This window comes from Prionailurus bengalensis, chromosome E1 (genome assembly GCF_016509475.1).
Source record: "Prionailurus bengalensis isolate Pbe53 chromosome E1, Fcat_Pben_1.1_paternal_pri, whole genome shotgun sequence".
NCBI lineage: Eukaryota > Metazoa > Chordata > Mammalia > Carnivora > Felidae > Prionailurus > Prionailurus bengalensis.
This window is the reverse complement of record NC_057347.1, coordinates 54,475,165-54,496,450: the sequence shown is the minus strand read 5'-3', so window position 1 is coordinate 54,496,450 and position 21,286 is coordinate 54,475,165. Positions and strand designations below refer to the sequence as shown.

Here is a 21,286-nt window from a genome sequence, read left to right as displayed (position 1 = left end):
GAAAAGCATTTCAGGTAGAGGGAACAGCACATGCAAAGGCCCTGAAATGAGAAAGTATTTGATGTATTCAAAGAAAAGGAAGGGAACCAGTGAGTCTGTAGGCTGATAGGTGGGTGGGAGGGGGCTGTATAAAGCAGTGGTGGGATAATGGACCAGCGAGAGAGGAGGGGTAGACTTTGGTCATGTTGAGTGTGAGGTGCCAGAGCAGCCAGTCCCAAGGGCACAGCAGGGCCATGGGGAATTGGGGCTGGAGACACTGGGCAAGGAATCTGAGGTGCTGGTGGAGGAGAAAGTGGGAGCTGCTGCTTCCCCTTGAGGTGACATGGGGCTGTACCAAGCGGAGAAGCAGGGAGGGCCTAGAAGAGAGAGCCAGCTTCTCAGGCCACACCAAATGAGGCTGATGAGGACCAAGCATAAGCATCCGGGTCTCTGACTGGGCCAGGTTGGACTCAGCCTGAACCAAGACTGGCCTAAAGTCACTCTGTAGGTTGTTTGGACCCTGAAAAAATGATCATACATCTAAAGTAGCTGCCATTGCCTCAGGATTCTGCTTCCAATTACTAGCAGGAATGATCTCTGGTGAGGGGCCTGTCCTCCAGACAAGAAGGTGGCAAACTCTTCTCATCAGGGCCAGATAGGGGACATCATGGGTTTTGTGGGCCAGCTACTCAATTCTGCCCTTATAGCAGAAAAGCTGCCTCAGACAATATAGAAAGGAGCAAGTGTGGTTGTGTTCCCGTAAGACTTGTTTATACACTCTGAAATGGTAGTGTTGTGCAATTTTCATGTGTCATGAAATATTTTTCTTCTGATTTTTCCAACTGTTTAAAAATGTAAAAGTGTTTGAGGAGTGCCTGGGTGGCTCAGTTGGTGAAGCATCTGACTTCTGCTCAGGTCATGCTCTAGCAGTTCGTGGGTTTGAGCCCGCGTCAGGCTCTGTGCTGACAGCTCGGAGCCTGGAACCTGCTTCAGATTCTGTGTCTTCTCCTCTCTCTGCCCTTCCCATGCTCATGCTCTCTCTCTCTCTCTCCCAATAATAAACACTAAATAAAATGTTTTTATATGTAAAAGTGTCCTTAGCTCATGGACTATAGAAAACCAGAGGGTGGCCAGGAGGCATGGTTGTGGTTTTGCATCCATGTCTCCCAAACCCCTGCAAGCCTCGTCATTTGTCAACCTGATTTTATATTAATTACTTTACCCAAGCCTCCCATGCTATGGGAAACAGTGACTTTGGCTGTCACACCTCAGTGTAGTACTGTTTGGGTGCCAATTCTTATGGAAGACTCTGTAACTCCTGTGGCTCCAGGGGGCCAAGATACCTTGGTGCTCCCCTGAGGCTATCAGTGAAGTATGCCCTTGCTCCATTCTGGGGCTGTGGTGACCCTTCATGGATCCCAGTTTTGGGCAGGGAGCTCTGCTCCAGTTACCCATCTGGTATGGACCTAAGGCATAAGCTCCTGTCCCCTTGTGGTTGTTGAAATGCCAGCCCCTTTCCTCCTAAAGCCCGTATCCATTCTGATAGTTCCCATCAGCCATCTGGTATCAGATCCTGTTCACGGTCTTGGCTTTCAGTTCCCTTTACATTTCTGGCACTTGGGGATTTCCTTTGCTTTGCTTTGGTTTATTTGTTTATTTATTTATTTATTTGAGAGAGAGAGAGAGAGAGAGAGCGCGCACGAGTAGGGGAGGGGCAGAGGGAGAGGGAGACACAGAATCCCAAGCAGGCTCTGGGCTCAGAGCTGTCAGCACAGAGCCTGATGCTGACTCACGAACTCACGAACCATGAGATCATGACCTAAGCTGAAGTTTGACGCTTAACTGACTGAGCCACCCAGGATCTCCTCATTTGCTTGATTTTGAATTCACTTAAGTATCAGAACCTTTGGAGTTGCATTTTATTTATTTTACTTTTATTAATTTTTCTTTTTAAAAAATTTTAGAGAGGGGAGATGGAGGGAGGGAAAGAGAAAGAGAGGGAGAGAGAGAGAGAGAGAGAAGAAAATCTAAAGTAGGCTCCATGCCTAGCACAAAGCCTGATGTAGAGCTCCATCCTACTACCCTGGGATCATGACCTGAGCCAAAATGAAGAGTTGGATGCTCAACTGACTGAGCTATCCAGATGCCCCTTGGGTTGCGTTTTAGATAGGATTTCCATGTTTGGAGCTAGAAGACAGTCTGTGTATTGGCTCAGTCTACCATATTGCCTGGAATTTGTCCTTTCTTTTTTTAAAAAAAAATTTTTTTTTAACATTTATTTATTTTTGAGAGAGAGAGAGACAGAGCATGAACGGGGGAGGGGCAGAGAGAGAGGGAGACACAGAATCGGAAGTAGGCTCCAGGCTCTGAGCGGGGCTTGAACTCACGGACCGTGAGATGGTGACCTGAGCCGAAGTCGGATGCTCAACCGACTGAGCCCCCCAGGTGCCCCAGAATTTGTCCTTTCTTATTGGATAATGAAATGTGACCACATTAGATATGTTTTATAAATTTTAAACCATTATTGCTTGCCTTTGCTCATTCCAATTTCCTTTATTTTATAAAAAAAATTTTCAAGGATCAGATTGGGGCCAAAAAAGAAAGCAGAAGAAAACAATGTAAAAGCAGGACCTAGGTGACTGAAGATCTGTTTGATGCTCTTGATGGGAGAATGGAAACCTCCAACTGTTGTCTGTGCTGAAGAACAGGGTACACAGAGTTGTGCCTACCATCAGTTCCCCTCATTCTGGGTCCCCCAGTTGAGTGACTAGTCACATACATGCAAGCAGGAGCCATGTGGCTTTTTCCCTCTGGGGCTCAACATGTATACCATATTTCATTAGATATGGTGAAAGAAGGAAAATAAGAAATTGTGCCCTTACAGCAAGTTTGAAGTGACAGATAATCTGGTAGAGAGTTTCAAGAGATAGTGAAGGTTATAGGCTATGAGTATCAACCACTGGGAAAGAGAAGAAAATGATGGGGGTTATTTATCACTGGAATTACATGTTTAGATACCTGTGTCTTAGAGAAGAATATGCCTCTGGTGTGTAAGTTGAATTGGAGGGAATGTACAGCTGGTTGATAGACCAGATGAGAAGCTAGTCCTGTTCCAGGACTATTCTAAAGATATTTAACATTTTTACTGAGTAGTTACTACTATGTTCCAGGCACTGTGCCAAATGCTTTGTGTTTGTTCACTCATTTATTTCCTATGATGCAAGAATGGTTACCAACTACTCTACCTTATACATGAAGAAACTAGGGAAGAGAGTGATTTAGCAACATGCCCAAGGGCACATAGGTAGTACATAATGGAGGTGGGATTTGAATCTGCATAACTCCAGAATCTAGACCCTTAAGCAAAACCCTTATACTAAATTAGGTTGATAATGTACAAGCAGGTTGAGCATCCCCACAGGAAATCAGAAAGTTGGGTCTGGAGCCAAGAGAGAGACTAGGTTAGAAGAAAGAGTATGAGGTCAACTGCCTGGAGGTTATGGTTGAGAGAGTTATGGGGAGTCCTCACCCCTGATCTTTAAGTGGGCATGTTTTATGACCCCAAAGTAGGCAGCCAGAGAGCAGGAGCAGCTGGTTATGTCAAGCAAGCAAACCCAGACGGGAAGAAGAATGGGAGGCAGGTTCAAAGGCTCACCTCTGTTGGAGGTTTCATATATTGGGATTGGCTTTCATGGAGGCTTGGGGTATGATCCAAACATTGTATTGCCATTAGATGAAGCACAAATCAGCAGATTTCCCATGTTGTTCTTAGTCCATTCTCTGAAGTATCTCTTGTCATTCTTCTCCTGTTTCTAAGTAGGGCTTCAAATTAGGAAGTGTCTAGGAGAAGAAAAAGGAAGTAAATGAGAGAGAAACACAAAGGAAACTTGAACAAGTAGAAGGTGGATGCCCTAGGCTCTGTCATAAACACCTGGATTCCAGCTGGGACTTGGATTTGCTGGGGACACTAGCCAGAGAGACGGGACCATGTGGCTGTCCCCAGCTCTGCTCCTTCTCTGCCTCTCAGGTGAGTGAGGCTGGGGCCTTGGGTACCTGGCATTTCAGGGGGTGGAACAGTGGGCAGAAGGTCTATCCTGGGTTCAAGCCAGAGGTGAAGTCTCAGCAGACACAAGAAGGACACATCCATTCATCCATCTGTGTATCCTTCTATCTACTCAGACATTCACCTACAGATCCTACATACACTTATTGAGCACCAGATGTGTGCCAGGAGCATTCTGGGTGCTGTATTTAAGAGCAACTTCTGCAGTCAGAAACTCATAGTTGAATGAGGGAGTCAAGCCAGTATGATACAGTGTTGAACTTGTTGTAGAAAGAGATTTATTTATATGGTGTGGGGGTGCACAACAAGGGCCCCAAACACTGCTCTTGACCAGGTGCAATTCTTCACCGATGCTCCACTGGACATTGGTCTTGAAAGATGAATAAACTGGCTCAGTGGAAAGTGGGAATAGCTTATGAAAAAGTGTAGAGATATTAAAGATCATGGAGATTTATGGGGCGCCTGGGTGGCGCAGTCGGTTAAGCGTCCGACTTCAGCCAGGTCACGATCTCGCGGTCCGTGAGTTTGAGCCCCGCGTCGGGCTCTGGGCTGATGGCTCAGAGCCTGGAGCCTGTTTCCGATTCTGTGTCTCCCTCTCTCTCTGCCCCTCCCCCGTTCATGCTCTGTCTCTCTCTGTCCCAAAAATAAATAAAAACGTTGAAAGGAGAAAAAAAAAATTTTAAAAGATCATGGAGATTTCAAAAATTAGCAATAGTTCTATTTTGTCAGAGCTTAGTTTAAAGGGGTTGGAAAGGTTTGTTAGTAGGAATTAATGAAGGATCTAAAATGGCATCCTCCGCACCCACCTCAGACCCTTTCTGGAACAAGATGTAGTTCAGGCAGGTAAATAAAATTGTCCATTGAAGGTTGGAGTTTCAGAATAGAAACTGTTAAAAATAGGCATTCAACATGGACGAGAGCCCATTCTCTACAGGAAGTAAGTTTAGGGTAAAAATCAGACGGTATTCTTCATGTTTGTAGAATAATTTTTATGACATGGAACCTACCCAACATAATCATGGACTGTTCCAGAATAGTGAGCGGAAAAGGCAAAGGTTTAAAGGAAGAATGCCAGCTGGGTGCAACTGGCCAAAACATAATTTTCTTTTCAGTAACACGGTAGAGTAGACAGGATGATCTTCAAGGCCCCCCAGAGCCCTCATAGCCCCGAGATCTTAGACTCAGAAAGACGTTTAAAAGAGATGCATCTCATTACACGTGGGAGGTGCTCAAAATGTCTTGAATGAGGGTGACGATGATAATAGATGTTTTCTGAGTTACTGTAATTAATGAAATGGGCATCCAAAGCAGTAGTGGCTGAAGCCAGCTTGCATCGGCTCATAAGAACTGATTATGGGCTTATCTTCCCAACCCCGTGTCCAGTGACAGCATGTTGTTGGCCTGAAATCAGTCGTGGTGAGAGCATTTACACCACAGAAATTGGCGAACGGTATAAACCATGGCTACTCCTCGACTCTCCTCACCCCGCCTTGTTCCTTACCCAGAGTCAGTTTACCGGCCTATCACGGCTTGCTCACATCTGCTTGCTTAAATCTGATATAACTGTCTAAGTGCCCTAGCCTGGGTGCAATTAAACTGGACTGGAAACCTCTTCCCACTCCTTCATGTGGACTGGCTGACCTCTCCAGACGCATGTGGGCTGACCCTAGGATTCCTCCTGGGTCCAGGTTGAAACTTTGGAGTCACTTATGAATTTTGGTTCTTTTTTTTCCATCCCAGCTCCTGGCTCAGCTCCTTCCTGCTTGTCCCTACTTTCTCCCACCCACCACACACTGGGGTTATAAACACCATTTGGAAATGTGTGACCACTTTACATTTTTATAGAGGGCACCCCAAAGAGTTGTATGGCTAGCCTGAGAGAGGAAGGGGAGAAAGTTGTAAAGAAAGATGGTGAGGCTCCGGGTAATGTGATGGGGGGTCAATGGGAGGGAGTCAGCTCATGCCCCAAACCTTTGTCGAGAAGCCTAATAGGGTCTCCTTGGGACTGAGCCCTTCTCAGCAATGCGTCACTCCTCCCTCAAGTGTAGTCTGGATGAGAGCCAGGGGTTTACTTTTCCTCTCTTGAGAACATGTGGAGAGCAGAGTAAACAAGAAGTTGTACTCTTGCAGAACAAGTTTGAATTGCAGAAAACCTAGAATGCAGAGCCTCTCTCCAAAGGGAAATATTTTTGTGTGTGACTGAATTTCACGTCTGGCAAAGGCTGCCAGTCTAAGGACAGGGCAAGACAGCTCACTCTGCTGAGAACTAGCTTTGTTCCAATTCTCCCTGTCCCCAAGGGCTGGCATCCCTATGTGGTTACTCAGTGTTTCTGGGCTTAGAGAGCACAGGTCTCTACTCATCTTTCTGGCTGTAGTCTCCAAACCTTCTGGCTTAGGTCCTAAGTTCAGATGTCCCTTCAGGTCCCCATACCTGAGCCTGGAACCACCTATACTTCCTTGGCAAGTTTCCCCTTGGGCTTCAGGCATACAGCTACTGAGGGGACCCATTGAGATAGAGTCCTGGGACATGGCTTGTGTTTTCCAGGCTCTTTGTCCCTGACGGGCCCCAGCTCTGTGACAGGCACCTTGGGTGGCTCTCTGAGTGTGCAGTGTCAGTATGAGGAAGAGTACCAGAGTTATAAAAAATACTGGTGCCGAGGGCAGAATGAGGGCACATGTGACAATATTGTGGAGACCCAGGGAGAAGTGAAAGAAAAGAATGGTCGCGTGTCTATCAGAGACCATGCTGATCGCCTCACCTTCATCGTGACCATGGAGAACCTCACTGCAGAAGATGCTGGATCCTACTGGTGTAGAGTTCGGAAAACATGGTACCTGGGCTTCTGGTCATCTGGCACTTCAGTCCAGGTTAAGGTGTCTGTTTCCCCAGGTAAGAGATCTTCTCACTCCATCAGCGGAGCTTATGGGACATGACTGAACATGGGGATGAGGATGGGTGCCATACTGAAGAATGTCTTTAGGCCTTGTCTAGTCCTTAGTCCCAGTGGTGTTGGGAAGAGCCTATGATGAGGGCAGAGAGAGAGGCGACTGACCCTTTAGCCTTGGCATGGGTGGGGGTGCGTAGCCCAAGGTGCCCTTACTCTCTCACTCCATTGCCTGGGGGGCCCCTCCCTGCTGGACCAAGGCTATTTCCACCATGCCCTTTGGAAACCTGCACTAAAGGAAATAAACTCTTTGTATATACATCTTCAGCTTGCTCACAGAACATTCCCTCTACTATACTGTCCTGAAATTAACCTCACTTCTCTCATTTCAAAAAATAAGCTTCTTGAGTGGAAGCTGTTCCTTCTCCTACCTCGATGTGCTATAGGGCTGTGAAGCTGTGTCCAAATTCTCCCACCCCTTTATTACAGCTTCCAACCTATTACTGTCCTATCTGCCTCCTTTAACACTTTTGTCACATGGCCACACCCCTCTACCTCTCCTTTGCATGGCCTTCCATTAGCTTCTAGTTTACTCTCTAATCCCTGCCATTGTCTTGGGAGTTTTTAATGAATAACTAGTCCAACATCCTTTTCTTGGGTTCCATGGCCTTCTTGACTGCAGTGGCCCACATTTCCACTTTCCAGAATTCCACTCCATGGCAACGTTGCACAGCTTGCTGTCACCCCACACTGGTCCATGTTCAGAACCCTACACTCAGACATTGTACTTTTGGACAGCTTTCTGTGCATCAGCTTTCCCACACCCTCACCCCCACTGGCCCTATCTATTCTCAACCTCACATATGCCTCCAATCCTTTGATGCCTCTCTCCATTCTCTCCCCATTTATTACCCATCCTGCTCCTGCCCTGATCTCACTTCCTTCCTCAACCCTCATGAAAGACTACATTTTCTTCTCTCACCAGTACCCCCCACTCTTGTGCACCATTTCCCTATCTACTTCTCAAAAACTTCATCCCTGGATCCATCTTAAAATTAGGGTGAGCAACCATTGGGGGTTGCCCAGGACTGGCAAGTTCCTTGGGAGGCAGGACTTTCAGTGCTACAACTGGAAAAGTCCCAGGCAAGCTAGGGCAAATTGATCCCCTACCTAAAATCTATTTGCTCCAGTACTGCTGAAGAATAGTCACAGAAGGCACCTATGGGTGTCAATACAAATTCATGGTTTCTAATATGACCCTCCTGTTCTTCTACCTTACTAAGGGAGTACGGGATACCAGACGTGAACTCTCTCAATTTCTTTTCTTCTGCGCTTACACACTTCTGTGCTGCTTAACTCATTCTTCCCTCTTTCCCTTCTAGGTGGAAGGAAGTTTCCTTCTGTTCAATAACAGTCATCCTGAAGCTGGCTTCTCACCCTGTAGCTCCTTGCCTCTCCATTCCCTTGAGCCAAATTCTCTCTTTGCGCATCTGTATCCTTCTTCCATCGATTATCCACACTCTTTACCTCAACCTGGAAACAGGCTGGAGTCCTACAACTATCTTGCAATCCCTGCGGCTTCCGCTAGGCGTCACCATCCCTCATGTCTTTCCTTTGCCTGGAAAGTAGCTGAGGTCTATGTCCTCCTTTGTGCTCCTGCTGCACCTGATGGAGTCTGCCCCTGTACTCACTTTCTATTGACCTGACTCCATCTGTTTAGACTCATCCCTGTTCCTCCTCCCTCTGGGCTCCTCGTCAGCTGGGGAAGCCCCTGAGAGACCGCTGCTGTCACCCCAGGCAGAGTCAGACTTGGGATGGAAAGAAAGACCTGGCACTTACTAGAGGTGGCTTTTACGACCAGTTCTGAAAAACTCTCACTTGGTCCCTGAGGGGCTCACTCCATCCAGGAGGTGGCCTGGGTCTAGCTTCAGAGTCCCTTTTGTGAGTGGGTGATGGTGTGCAACATTGGGTCCAAATGGGCACTTCATGCATGGCTAGGGAGAGGGCAGCACCTGATGTGTGACTTGTCTCTAGCACCAAGTAAAACCGCAGAGGAGACCACATGTCAAGCTGCATCTGACATCTTTCCGGGGCTGAGTACCAAGCAGAACTTCAGTGCTAAGGAAGTGTTGACCCACTGCTCGGGGTAAGGGATCACAACCTACAGATCACAGAAGAAGGGGTTCAGAAGCCTTATGGGACCTTTGGGTGGGGGCTGACAACACACCATGCTTTTTTTACCTCACTGTCTGCTGGGTTTTCTTCCAGTTCTGGTCCTGATTTTTACATTATCCATGGCTGCATGGGGATTCCTCCCGGAAAATACCACTTGTTCTGTGAACCCTCTCCCACATGGGGCAGCTACAGGGAATCAGGAGGCTGGTTCAGGTGGATGTGCAGCCTCTCCCACCCCACCCCACCCCCTCTACTTCTCCACCTGGTTCTGGACTCCAGGTTCTGGTTCTGTCCTCCCTACCCGGGCTTGCCTCCGGAGGTCTTGGCTGTATCATAGATCCTATACCAGGAGCCGCTTGTGGGGTCCAGGGCAGGGAGATGGACTGGCTCCAGGCTGTTTTTCTCCTCCCAAAGATACCCAGAAAAGGCCATGATGTTTCTGTCAGGTCCTGAAGGACGGAGGACAAGGGTCAGGACTTTAAAGTGAGGGTGGGGGTGGCTTTCATGATCAAGGGAGGGGAGAGGGCCCAGAGAAGTGCTGCCCTGATACGTGTCCTTTCCAGGTTTGATCCTAAGTGATTTGGGCTCAGGTTGCAGGGACAGGTGGGGAGAGAAGGGTCCTGGCCCCAGTCCCTTGAGGAGGCAGCTCACTTTCTGTCCCTATTTCCCCGGACAGGTCCTCAACCAGCAGTGTCCACTTGCTGCTCCTGGTCTTCCTGAAGCTGCCCCTGTTCTTGACATTGGTGGGTGCTGTCCTCTGGGTGAACAGGCCTCTGAAGGGCCCTGGAGGAAGTCAGCCTGACAAAGAGAAGCCATCACGTAGTGCACCATCCCCAGGAAAGCCCTGTCCAGGAATACAGCCCTTCAGACCAGATAGAAGAGACCTTCAGACTCTGGACTCCAGGGCAGGGGGGCAGCAGTGCCTGGATTCTGGAGGCACCTAAGTCTTCTGGAGATATTGTTCCTGTGTCTCAAGGGAGAATCCTGGGTATTGGATGACACTTGCTGCAAGTGCTTAGGTGCAGGAAGGATGAGTCTCCTGGGTCAGTGTTTGGGGTCCTCCTCTCTCTATCCCAGATCCCTTGGCCCCTTGCTCTTATGCCTACCTCTCAAGGGCAAGAATTCTCTAGAGGTTACTGGAAAGTCCAGCCCTTTACTCTTTTCATTGCCACAAAAGCTCCTCAGCTCAGTGTCTCCCAGGGTAATAACCATCTCCTCCCCATAGCCAGGAGGCTCCCTGAGGACTTACCCCTCATAGTCTCAGTCTTTGGGCTCAACAGGGCTTCAACCTCACTTGTGTCCCTGTGATCAGGGAATGTACGCTGTGCTCAAACATCTCTGCCTGGGCCGGCCATGACTGACGAGCTTTCGGTTAAAGCCCTGGAGCTGGTTGGAGCTGCAGTGGGTGCCCCCAATATCACTCCCAGAATTCTCTACCCTGGTGGGCCTCCTGCACACAGGGCTGGTGGACAGTCCACTGTAGCAGAAGTGTGGCTGAAGCCACCTGTCAACAGTTGGTGCTTTCCATAGGAGAAGCAGATAGTTTTCTAAAGACAAGGACACAGAGGTGAGGAGTACCTCCCCACATCAGGTTGACATGATGCCACAGCCACCATGGGGCACACCAGCCCTGGAAAGGGCTCTGTTGGGTTTGAATGCTTGTCAACGGCTCCTTCCCTGAAGTTTGCAGCGAGGCGCACAGTCTATTATAAGCACGTGTCACCATCTTCACTCAACTCGTGTGTGGAGCAGCCCTCTCGTCTCCACCAAGCCCAAGCCTTCCCTGGGCTAGTGATGCCAGTTTCCAGAAAACACTCCAAGCTCTGGAACACTGAGTTTGCAGGCAGGGCCGCCACACTCAGAACCTGAACCCTGGCGTGGCTCCCACAAGGGCAGGGCCATTGGAGGAGAGCTGGGACTGGCCCAGGACTCCGCTGAAGGAGAAATTCAGCCAGGGAGGCACATCCAGACCTTATTAATAAAACACAGGGCGGTGTAGGAAGCACAATGATGGGCAAGAAATAAGCTTATGATGTACTTTATTCTGTTCCAAAATTATTTCAAGCATTCTCGTTTCTTCACTTTTCAGATAAATTTTCAAGTAAACTTGTGTATGATCGGAATCGTATTAAACTTATAGATCAATACTGGGAACATTGACATCTTTAGTATGTTGAGTCTTCCAGTCCATAAACATGGTATCTCTTGCAATTTAGTTAAATATTCCTTGGCTTCTATCACCAGTGTTTTGTAAATTTAAGTATCTGGATGTTGCATGTGTTCTGTTAGATTTATACCTGGGTATTTTGTCTTCTTTTTGAGCACTCGTGAACAACACTGTACTTTTCCTTTCATTTTCTACATGCTCATTGCTAGTTTACAAGTAAGATTGTGTGTGTAGGTGTGTATATGTGTGTGTGTATGCGTATGTGTTTATGTATGTATGTATATATGTTGGTATATATGTGTGTATGTGTGTGTGTATGTGTGTGCATGCATGTGTGTGTATGTGTGTGTATGTATGTATGTGTATATATGTATGTATGTGTGTGTGTATTGATCTTTATTCCTGTGACTTGTTAAATTCATTTACCAGTTCTAGCAGTTTGGTAAAAATTTTTTAATAGATTCCTAGGGATTTTCTACACAATTATGTTGCCTGCACAAAGGCACAGTTTTATTTTTTCCTTCCTAATCTGTGTGCTTTAGTGGTGTCCTGGAACCCTTGGAGCCCCTAGGAAGGTCTTAAACACTCTGATGACCCTGTGGAGCACGTAGCATCATGGACCCACTGTTTTCTGGCATTTCTGCTTTTAAAAGAGAAGCCAGGAGTGAAATGGCTCATGTGTACATATAGGCAACAACCTCCACTTAAATAAATATTGTGATCCAAGCAAAACCTATTCATAAGTTCATACAATTCTCGGATGTGGTCTGTGACCAGTGAGTAAAGCAGAGAAAGTTCAGAGCATCGTTGTGTCTGCCTTGTACTTACACTGGGGCCACATGGTGCCCCCAGCAGACTTGGGACCTGACCTGTCCAGTGCACAGATGGACTCACAGTATCGTGGTGTGGACCTCCTTGGGGCAGGTCCAAGTCTGCTCCCTGGCCTTATGACTGGGGGCCGGGGGCCTCAGCCCTTCTGGGCCCCTCGTTCTTTAATCTGATGTGAAGGCACTATATTAAGATTCTTCCAGGTGGCAGCTCTAAACCGGGACTGTAAATTTCTTGACACTCCTGTTATTGAGAGTTGGGGGTGTGTCCCCTCCCCTTGAGTCTGGGTGGGCCAGGGCTGTGAGGTCAGTAGCTTAGAGCAGATTCCCAACTTTTCCCCATAATTATCCTCCTAAGGATATCCTCCTAAGGAGGTTGTTTAGTAATTTTCTTTTATTAGAACCCGCCCCCCCCGCCATGGGTATGAAATTTTAATACCAAAGATATACTATACACCTATGTTCTATATATTGATCAGTCGATCCATCTATCAACTGATCATCTATGTTTTGTATATAAAAATAATTTTTTGGTATAAAAACAGCATTTTTTTCACCCCCCGAAAAACAGCGTTCATCGCCATCGGACATCAGAATGCATGGATAGAGTATGGTGACAGTGACCCTGTGTGACTTCTGGGGCCAGCCCCAAAGGAACCCTGTAGCTCCATCCTCCATTTCTTGAAATGTTTGTTTTGGACACTCTCCTTCTCAGAACCCAGGTCCACATGGAGAAGCCTCCTGTAGGATCTCAGGTCAACTATCAAGATTGAGATCAACCTGGCACATGCTCTAGACACGCAGAAAAGAAGCTTCCAGATGACAGTAGCACCCAGCCATTTAGGTTCCCACCCCCCCCTTCCACTGCCATTATGTCTTCCCAGCTGAGGCCCCAGACTTTTTGGAGCAGAGACAGGCTATCCCTGCTGCACTCTGTCCGAATTCCTGACCACAGAATCTGTGACATGACAGGCAGATTGCTGTTTTGTGCCTCACAGAAGATCTAAGCAGAGAGAACTGGACGTTCCAGTCCCAGGCAGGACAGTTCAGAGGAACATGCTGCCTCTGCCGGATGCACAGTGGGCTGGGGGGAGGCCCCTGGGAGACACAGCCTTAGGAGACACAGCCCTGTGGTGGGAACCTGGGGCCGACTCCCCACGTGGTAACATGCATGGGCTCCTGGGCCTGGAGGTATTGCCCTTTTCAGAGGCGTGAATCAGAATCATGTGGGCTGGAGCTGTCAGCACTGGTGGGAGGTGTTCCCCACAAGAAGTCACCTGCTGCTGTAGAACACCCCCCTGCCCACCCAACCCTCTCTGCAGTGCCCTGACCACATTCAAAGGAAGCTTCTAGTTGAAAATGGACCAGCACCTTTCCTCACTGACAGACTCAAGGAGAGGAACACAGCACCAGCAAAATGCAGCTGGAAACATGTCAAGACATGTCTCCAGCAGCAAGGGAAATAAAAGCAAAAAATGAACTTTTGGAACCCATCAAGATAAAAACTTCTGCACAGCAAAGGAAACAATCAACAAAACTAAAAGTCAAACAGTGGAATGGGAGAAGATATTTGCAAATAACATATCAGATAAAGGGTTAGTATCAAAAATCTATAAAGAACTTATCAAACTCAACACATGAAAAACAAATAATCCAGTGAGGAAATGGGCGGAAGACACGAACAAACACTTTTCTAAAGAAGATATCCACAATGTGGATGGAACTGGAGAGTGTTATGCTAAGTGAAATAAGCCATACTGAGAAAGACAGATACCATATGTTTTCACTCTTATGTGGATCCTGAGAAACTTAACAGAAACCCATGGAGGAGGGGAAGGAAAAAAAAAAAAAAAGGAGGTTAAAGTGGGAGAGAGCCAAAGCATAAGAGACTCTTAAAAACTGAGAACAAACTGAGGGTTGATGGGGGGTGGGAGGGAGGGGAGGGTGGGTGATGGGTATTGAAGAGGGCACCTTTTGGGATGAGCACTGGGTGTTGTATGGAAACAAATTTGACAATAAATTTCATATATTGGAAAAAAAAAAAAAGAAGATATCCAGCTGGCCAAAAGACACATGAAAAGATGCTCAACATCACTCATCATCAGTGATGATGTTTTGATACAAATCAAAACCACAATGAGATACAACCTCGCACTGGTCAGAGTGGCTAAAATTAACAATTCAGGAAACAGCAGATGTTGGCGAGGATGTGGAGAAATGGAAACTTTTTGCACTGTTGGTGGGAATGCAAACTGGTGCAGCCACTCTGGAAAGCAGTGTGGACGTTCCTCAAAAAATTACAAATAGAATTACTTTATGACCCAGCAATAGCACTACTAGGAATTTATCCAAAGGATACAGGAGTACTGATTCATGGGGGAATATGTACCACAATTATTATAACAGCACTATCAACAATAGTCAAATCATGGAAAGAGCCAAAATATCCATTAACTGATGGATAGATAAAGATGTAGTATGTATATACAATGGAATATGACTCGGCAATGAAAAAGAATGAAATATTGCCGTTTGCAACAATGTGGATGGAACTGGAGGGTATTATGCTGAGTGAAATAAGTCAGTCAGAAAAAGACAGATATCATGTTTTCACTCATATGTGGAATTTGAGAAACTTAACAGAAGACCATAGGGGATTGAAGGAAAAATCAATTACAAACAGAGAGGGAGGCAAACCCTAGGAGACTCTTAAATACAGAGAACAAACTGAGGATTGATGGGGGTGAGGGTTAGAGGTTGGGGCAAATGGGAGATGGGCATTGAGGAGGGCACTTGTTGGGATGAACACTGAGTGTTGTATGTAAGTGATGAATCATGGGAATCTACTCCTGAAGCCAAGACTACACTATATACACTGTATGTTAGCTAACTTGACAATACATTATTTAAAAAAAAAATGCAGCTGGAGAACTTGCTTCATGAGCGCCAGGGCCCCAGGACACAGAGGAGGAGTCCAGATGGCCAGTTTGGCTCAGTCTAAGAGAAATTACAGACAACATGACCTCTCTAAGGAAGGAGCTCAGAAAAGAGATATAAGTCCCCAAAATGGTTCAAAATAAAATATAGAGACAAAAAAGAACAGAACCCAGGAAAAATGTAAGTAAAAGAGAAAAAAAAAACACCCCTGAAAAACCTAACGGTTGAGAGGAAAATGTATAACTTTGAAACTTAAAAAGAAAAGGGCTGTTTTTGTGTTGTTAGTTTTTGATGAGTAAGTGGGAGGAAGTTAAACACAAAGAGCCCAGCATGCTGGGTTTGCGTTGTTCAGCTGGGGTGAGATGGGGGGTGGAGGTTAGGGGTGTGGGAGCATGGAAAGGCCAAAGATCAGGCCAAACCCAGGAGTGGGTGATGGTGGGTGTGAGCTGCCTGGGGGATGGGCAGCGTCACAGGCAAGAAAGGGACAGATCTGTCCATCTCGATGGAAAAGTCCAAACAGTCCATGGAGCCCCTGCACGTAAGGACCAGTGAGGCCAAGGGACAAATGGAGGAACAGAAATGAACTGTTCTGGTGACGACTGAGTGAATCCCCTGTGCTTGGAGGCCACCGATGTAGATAAGGGGACAGGAATATTTGCATTGTTTCAAAGGCCCTCCCCGCAAAACATTGATTACTTACAGAGGGAAAAAGAGTGACTTCAATGAGTTTCAACAAATTTATACTCACAACCACCCAGTTCTAAGACACATTCGGATTCTAGCATTGGATTTAGAGTCACTTCCCGCCCTCTAGAATGGAACGGTTGTCCTCTCACATATAAAATATTTAAAAAATGTCCAAACAAAATAATTTCCAGGGAGCGCAAGAAAGCCAAAGATTTTAATAGGGAATATACAGGGCAAACAGATCAGATGCGGGTCGGGCGATGGTCCAACCCTGTTTTCCATCTTTTACGTTTAAGGGAATTCTTTCTTAGAGGCACTGATGCAGCAGAAGGTGGAATCGGCGGACCTCTGTGCAGCTGGCCCATCGGGGGTCTTTGTCCTTGTGGACACACTCTGGAACTTGTTGATTTAATCCAGGTTTTATGCTTACTGGTTGGTCTGGAATTGGAAAACCCATCATTGGCCAGAGTCCTGAACGATGTAATAGTTATTTATCCTTGGCAGAGCCACTTGAGGGTGGCAAGGAAAGGAGGTACCAGGAGGATCCACACAGGAGGATTCTCTGCTGCTACATTGAAGGCCAAGATTCCCGACCTGTGCAGAGCAGGGAGGGAGCCAGACTTTAATTCTGACAGCAGGATGCGGGGAGTCCTCACCTAACAGGGACCCCCATCTGTCTCGGAAATGTAATCATTGCCCTTTCCCTGACCAGAGCTCAGAGGGTGCGGGGGTGTCCATGGTGGGGGCGGGGGCTGTGTTTCTCCTGTTCAGACTGATGTATCTTCCCATGGAGTCCCCCGGACTCCCCACATCACAGTCACAGCAGGACCCAAGCAGGGGCAACTTCACAAAGGTCAAAAGCACAAAGTGAAGGTTGTGTAGTAGGGCCCTGAGTAGGGATCGTGCTGACAGGAGTGGGGTCCCTCTTCAGGGGCCGCTCCAGGCCCTTCCTGTCCACCCTCACTCCCGCCCCCAGACCTGGAGGACAGGCTAGCCCCGGTCCCTGCCCAAAAGCCCCTCTGAGGGCATGGCCCTGCTGTCCAAGGCAAAGCATTCAGGGGCCTCCCAGCAGCCTTAGCCTGGGCTCCAGCACCTCTGCACCCTGATCTCATCCTGCTTGTCGGCTGCCTCCCCCAAATCCCCTCCACCTCAGCAGCAGGCCAGCCAGGACCAAAGGTTTCCCTTTCCCTATTTGATTCTACTTCTGTCCCACCTTGTATAAATTCTGCCCTCTCTCAAGCTCATCTCATATAACATTTCATATTACCATTCAGCCTGGCTGAATACCTTCTGGCTTCTCTTGGGAAGGGTCTCTCCCAACTCTGAACCCCATCTGGTAGCACATAGGAGGTGCACTATCTCATACACCCTGAACAGTGGACACATGGTCTAGGGGACCATTGGGCCCTTGCTCACATATGTCCCCCTGGCAGTCCCCATTAGTATCCAAGAGTCTGATGCCCTCACCCTCTGCCTCATCCCCTCCCCCACAAGCAGTGTCAGGGCCCCCATGCAGGCTGGCTTTGTTCTCTCCTTCTGCCTGCCTTGAGCAAGATTTGTCATGTGCATTTCACAGGGGGTTTTCTTGAGAGAGAAGACATGCTCCCTTGCACTTCCTGAAATTATCCTTGAACTCACTGTGCTCTGTTCCCAAGTTCCAATCCCTGTGGGGCTGCGGCCCCATCTCTCCACCTACAGGCTTCCACCCGTGCCCTTCAGTCTCCTAAAAGTCCCTCATCCTCCCCTCCTGACTCCACAGAACAACTGGTCTCCAAATAGTCATGAGCAGGACAAAAGCCAGTTGTGAAGCATGAGACAAGTGCCTGACCTCATTCATACACATTGTCCAGCAGGACAAAACTACAAGGAATTGGTCCTTGAGAAGGGAAGGAAGAAGGAGTGGACTGGAAGGTAGACCATAGAAGGGGCATCTGGGAGAAAATGCACCTTCACCCTGAACTCCGATGGGGTGAAACTGGGTCAGGGGTGTGCCCTTTGAGGAAAGAGTTAATTCATTGTTCTTTGGATGCTTTTGAGGGGGTAGGCTTTAGGTTGATGGCACAACCTCTCTACCGTGTTGGGAATGTGAGATAGCAGGAATGCCAGCTTCCCACTCCTTCTCAGTATTTCCCAAGCACTTGGGAGGGGAGAGCTGGATCCATGGAACAAGTACCTGCCCTTGGCAGTGGGCAGAATGACTCCCCCTCAAAGATGTCCTAATCCCCAGACCTCTGAATGTGTTAGATTCCTTGGCACAAGAGAATTAATGATGCAGATGGATTTAAGATTGCCAGCCAGCTGACCCTGAGATGGGGAGGTGATCCTGAGATATCTGGATGAACCCTATGGAATCGCCAGTGTCTTTATAAATGAAAGCACACAGGAGAGCCAGTGTCAGAGTAATGAGGGTGAGAAAGACTCAACCACCCCTGCTGGTTGATGGAAGAGACCACGAGCCAGGGGTACAGCGGCCTCCAGAAGCTGGAAAAGACAAGGAAGCCCTTCTCCCTTAGAGCCTCCAGGAAGAGCCAGCCCTGCCAGCACCTTGAGTTTTAGCCCAGTGAGACTCATCCCAGACCTTGATCTCTAGAACTTTAAGATCATAACATCGTTTTGCCTTCAGCCACCAGGGTGGTGGTGATTTGCTCCAGCAGCCACAGGGAGCTAATCCAGAGCCCTTCCCTTCTGGCAACTTGAGGCTGAAAACACCTGTGCCTGTTTTGGCTGCTTGGGGGTTGGGAGGCAGGTCAGAAGGAGACCAGAAGCTTCTCTCCTACAGCCCAGCTGAACAACTTAGCTTAGGTTTCTTGTGGGGAGGGGGAGCTCTTTAAGGACTCAGAGGTACAAAGAGGGGGCCCAGTGCAGACCTTGCTGTTTCTCCCCAGCAGAGGAAACATCAGAAGGGCCAATGGGGGCCCCTGTCAGAGTGCCCCAGGGGAGAGCTGTCCCAGGGCAGCAGTGGGAAAGTCTGTGGGTTCAGCTGTGCTCACCTGCTGTGGGGGTTGATCAGAACAATAGGCTGGCTGCTGTTGATGCCCTGGGGAAATGGACGAGAGGAAGCTCGACTGGCTGGTGTTCTTGCTACAGGCTTGGGAGAGTCTGTTGGATCAGGGGCTAAACACAGAGAGCAGAGCATGGTTGTGAGTGTCACAGGTGGCTCCCATGGTCTCCACACCCCACCCCCAGGGATGCAGAACCTTTCTGTCTTAGTGCCACTGCTCAGCCAAGTTGGCTTTCTCTTGAGTCTTTTTGGTTTCTTATCCCAAATATGAATACATATTTCCAGAGGAACACGAGTTTGCCACCGTGTGAGGGATTTTCAGCGGCAGGCATAGTCGTAGGTGAGTTTCGAGACTCCCCTTCATCCATCGGGGAAGACAGAGAAATAGTCCTGACTCCTTGGGGGTGGGACTCAGGGTCCCAGAGCACAGGAAGGGTAGTACCTACCTGGGTCAACATCCACGTATACTTTGTACCCCAGGTCATTGCCAGCTTTCTCAATCCCACACCAGTAGGTGTCTGCATCGTCATACCAGAGATCCTCCAATGTCACGGTGAATATGCGCAGGCTGTGATTGTCCTGGATGGATGCTCGGCCCTTCTTCACCAGTTGCTCTGACCCGGTGCTTTTAACAAGGATTTTGCAGGAATCCCACTCGTACCCACGACACCACCATTTCTTGTAGGATTCCCAACCCCGCCCATATGTACAGTGCACGGTCAGTGTGCCCATTGCCGTGCCTCTCACCGTTCTCTGCACGCAGGTGGAGAAGTGGCCTAGAAAACAGAAACCCAACATGCATCTTATCCTTCCTTGAGCACAGAGCTGACCTGGGCGCCGCTGGGGCTTCTGGCCCTGCCCTGAAGACCAGCCAGGAGCCTCTGCCCTCTGTCTAATTGCCACATCCCTCCTGTCCCTTCATCCCCTGCAGGATTTCTTTTCTGTCACCCCTCTTGTGAATCCCCCTTGAAGCTCCTAACTCTCCTAACCAATACAGGGCTCTCTGCACGCTCACCATCCTACTGACCACCGTCCCCTGCCCGACATCAAGCAGCACCTCTCCCAGCAGCACAGAGCGCACACTGCAGCCACAGGTGTATTTCTGAATCCCAGAGCTGGTGAGACAGTGTGGCCCCCTCCCCATCTATGCCCCGATACTGTAAACTCCGCACACCTACAAACCCTCAGCCTCTGAATCGACACAATGGCACAGAAGTAAACACACACGCACACACACGCACATACCAAACACACTCACTCGACAGGTGATTGCTTGTTTTTTTTTTTTTTACCTATACACCTTGTTCTTCTGTGTCTCTAATTTTGTGCAAGCTGTTCCCTCTGCCTAGAATGTGCTTTCTTCTCTGTTTGAAGGAAGCAAACCCTTATATTCATCCCTTATTCTCATCTCCAACAGTGTCTTTTCTATGGTTTGTCTGGTTCTGCAGACCATCTGGTCGCTCCTGGTACAACCAGAGCCGTTTGTCCCTGTCACAGGTGTTGTGCTAATGACACTAGATGATGATCTGTCTTTAGATCATCCAGAGAAGAGACCCAGGCAGGCTGGTGTGTGGGGATGAGCAACTCTCCAGAGAGCCTGTCACCCTGGTTTTGCTGCCTGCCTTCCTCCCTGTTGTCTGAGGTCTTCAGAAGAGAGGATTCTGGCTCAAGCTTCAAGTCAAGACCAGATGTGTAAGTTTTTAAATGATCCAGTTGCCTGAACTTCACCTTGACTGAGTGGGTCTCAACTGGGGCTTGAGCATCTGTGCTTCTTTAAAGTTCCTCAGGAACTCATGCATTTAGGTATGTGTGCATGTGTGTGTGTGTGTGTGTGTGTGTCTATCATGTGTCTATCCATCCATCTATCCATCCATCCATCTGTCATCTGTCTATCCTTCTCTCTGCCAGGGTTGGGAAACTGTGCCTAGAAAACAGACACTGTACGCGTTATTTATTTCCTTTCCCTAATATTTAACTTTGTACCTTTCAAGTAACAAAACTTAAAAAGTTTTATAAATACGTAAGTGTCTGGATATGAAAGGCCCTGCCATCTCTCTCAGGACAGACCCTATCTGTGTCCCATCCTGATCCTGCAGGTACTTAGTAAGCCCCTGCCTTACTCACCTTGGACGACGAGAAGGATCACAACTGGGAGCAGCCGCATGTCCTGCCTGCCTGGCTTGTCTCCCTGGTGCTCAGCAAATGCCAGCTGCCTTCCAGAGACTTGAACTGAGCACAGAGGCAACCCACCTTCTCTTCTTCTAAATTATTCTTTTTTGTTTTCTCTCATCTACTTCCCCTCAATTTTTTCTTCAGTTACTTCCTAATTTCATTAATTTGGTGCAAAGCGGCGGCAATGGTTCGGAGCTTATGGCTGAGTGATGAGGTGTCCCCACTCCTTGCTCTGGCCCCTCAACTCAGCATCCCCTAGAGTCTGACTCTGATGATCTGCTTTCCGGGAAGGGTCCCTGCTTGTTCCCCCCACCCCCCACTCTAGCACCACCTCCAGTCTGTGCGTACCTACTTCCTGCCCTCCCCCCATCTTCCAGCCCAGTTCTCCACTTT

The 21,286-nt window shown here is 48.1% G+C and overlaps 2 protein-coding genes across 2 annotated transcripts; one reads left to right on the top strand and one right to left on the bottom strand.

Annotated features, from left to right (window-relative positions):
• Nucleotides 1–6,553: 6,553 nt before the first annotated feature.
• On the top strand, nt 6,554–11,020 carry LOC122485862 (CMRF35-like molecule 2; the record flags this gene model as incomplete). The annotated part of the gene is made up of 3 exons (XM_043585184.1): nt 6,554–6,932; nt 8,962–9,073; nt 9,779–11,020. Coding segments are annotated over 3 exons (759 nt in total), but the record flags the coding sequence as incomplete, so codon positions are not given.
• A 4,896-nt stretch (nt 11,021–15,916) lies between these two features.
• On the bottom strand, nt 15,917–21,286 carry LOC122484759 (CMRF35-like molecule 1). The gene is made up of 4 exons (XM_043582699.1): nt 20,846–21,286; nt 19,168–19,497; nt 18,711–18,834; nt 15,917–16,314 (listed from the first exon to the last, which is right to left on the bottom strand). Exons 1-4 carry the CDS (start codon nt 20,883–20,885, stop codon nt 16,212–16,214), a joined length of 597 nt encoding a protein of 198 aa, XP_043438634.1. The 5' UTR covers nt 20,886–21,286; the 3' UTR covers nt 15,917–16,211.

What these genes read in the sequence shown, in the direction of transcription:
- LOC122484759 (XM_043582699.1), bottom strand. Translation starts at nt 20,885, where the DNA reads ATGCGGCTGCTCCCAGTTGTGATCCTTCTCGTCGTCCAAG. An exon ending in GATCCTTCTCGTCGTCCAAG is followed by an intron (nt 19,498 to 20,845) that starts GTGAGTAAGGCA and finishes TCTGTTTTCTAG; the next exon opens with GCCACTTCTCCACCTGCGTG. An exon ending in ATACGTGGATGTTGACCCAG is followed by an intron (nt 18,835 to 19,167) that starts GTAGGTACTACC and finishes CTCTGTGTTTAG; the next exon opens with CCCCTGATCCAACAGACTCT.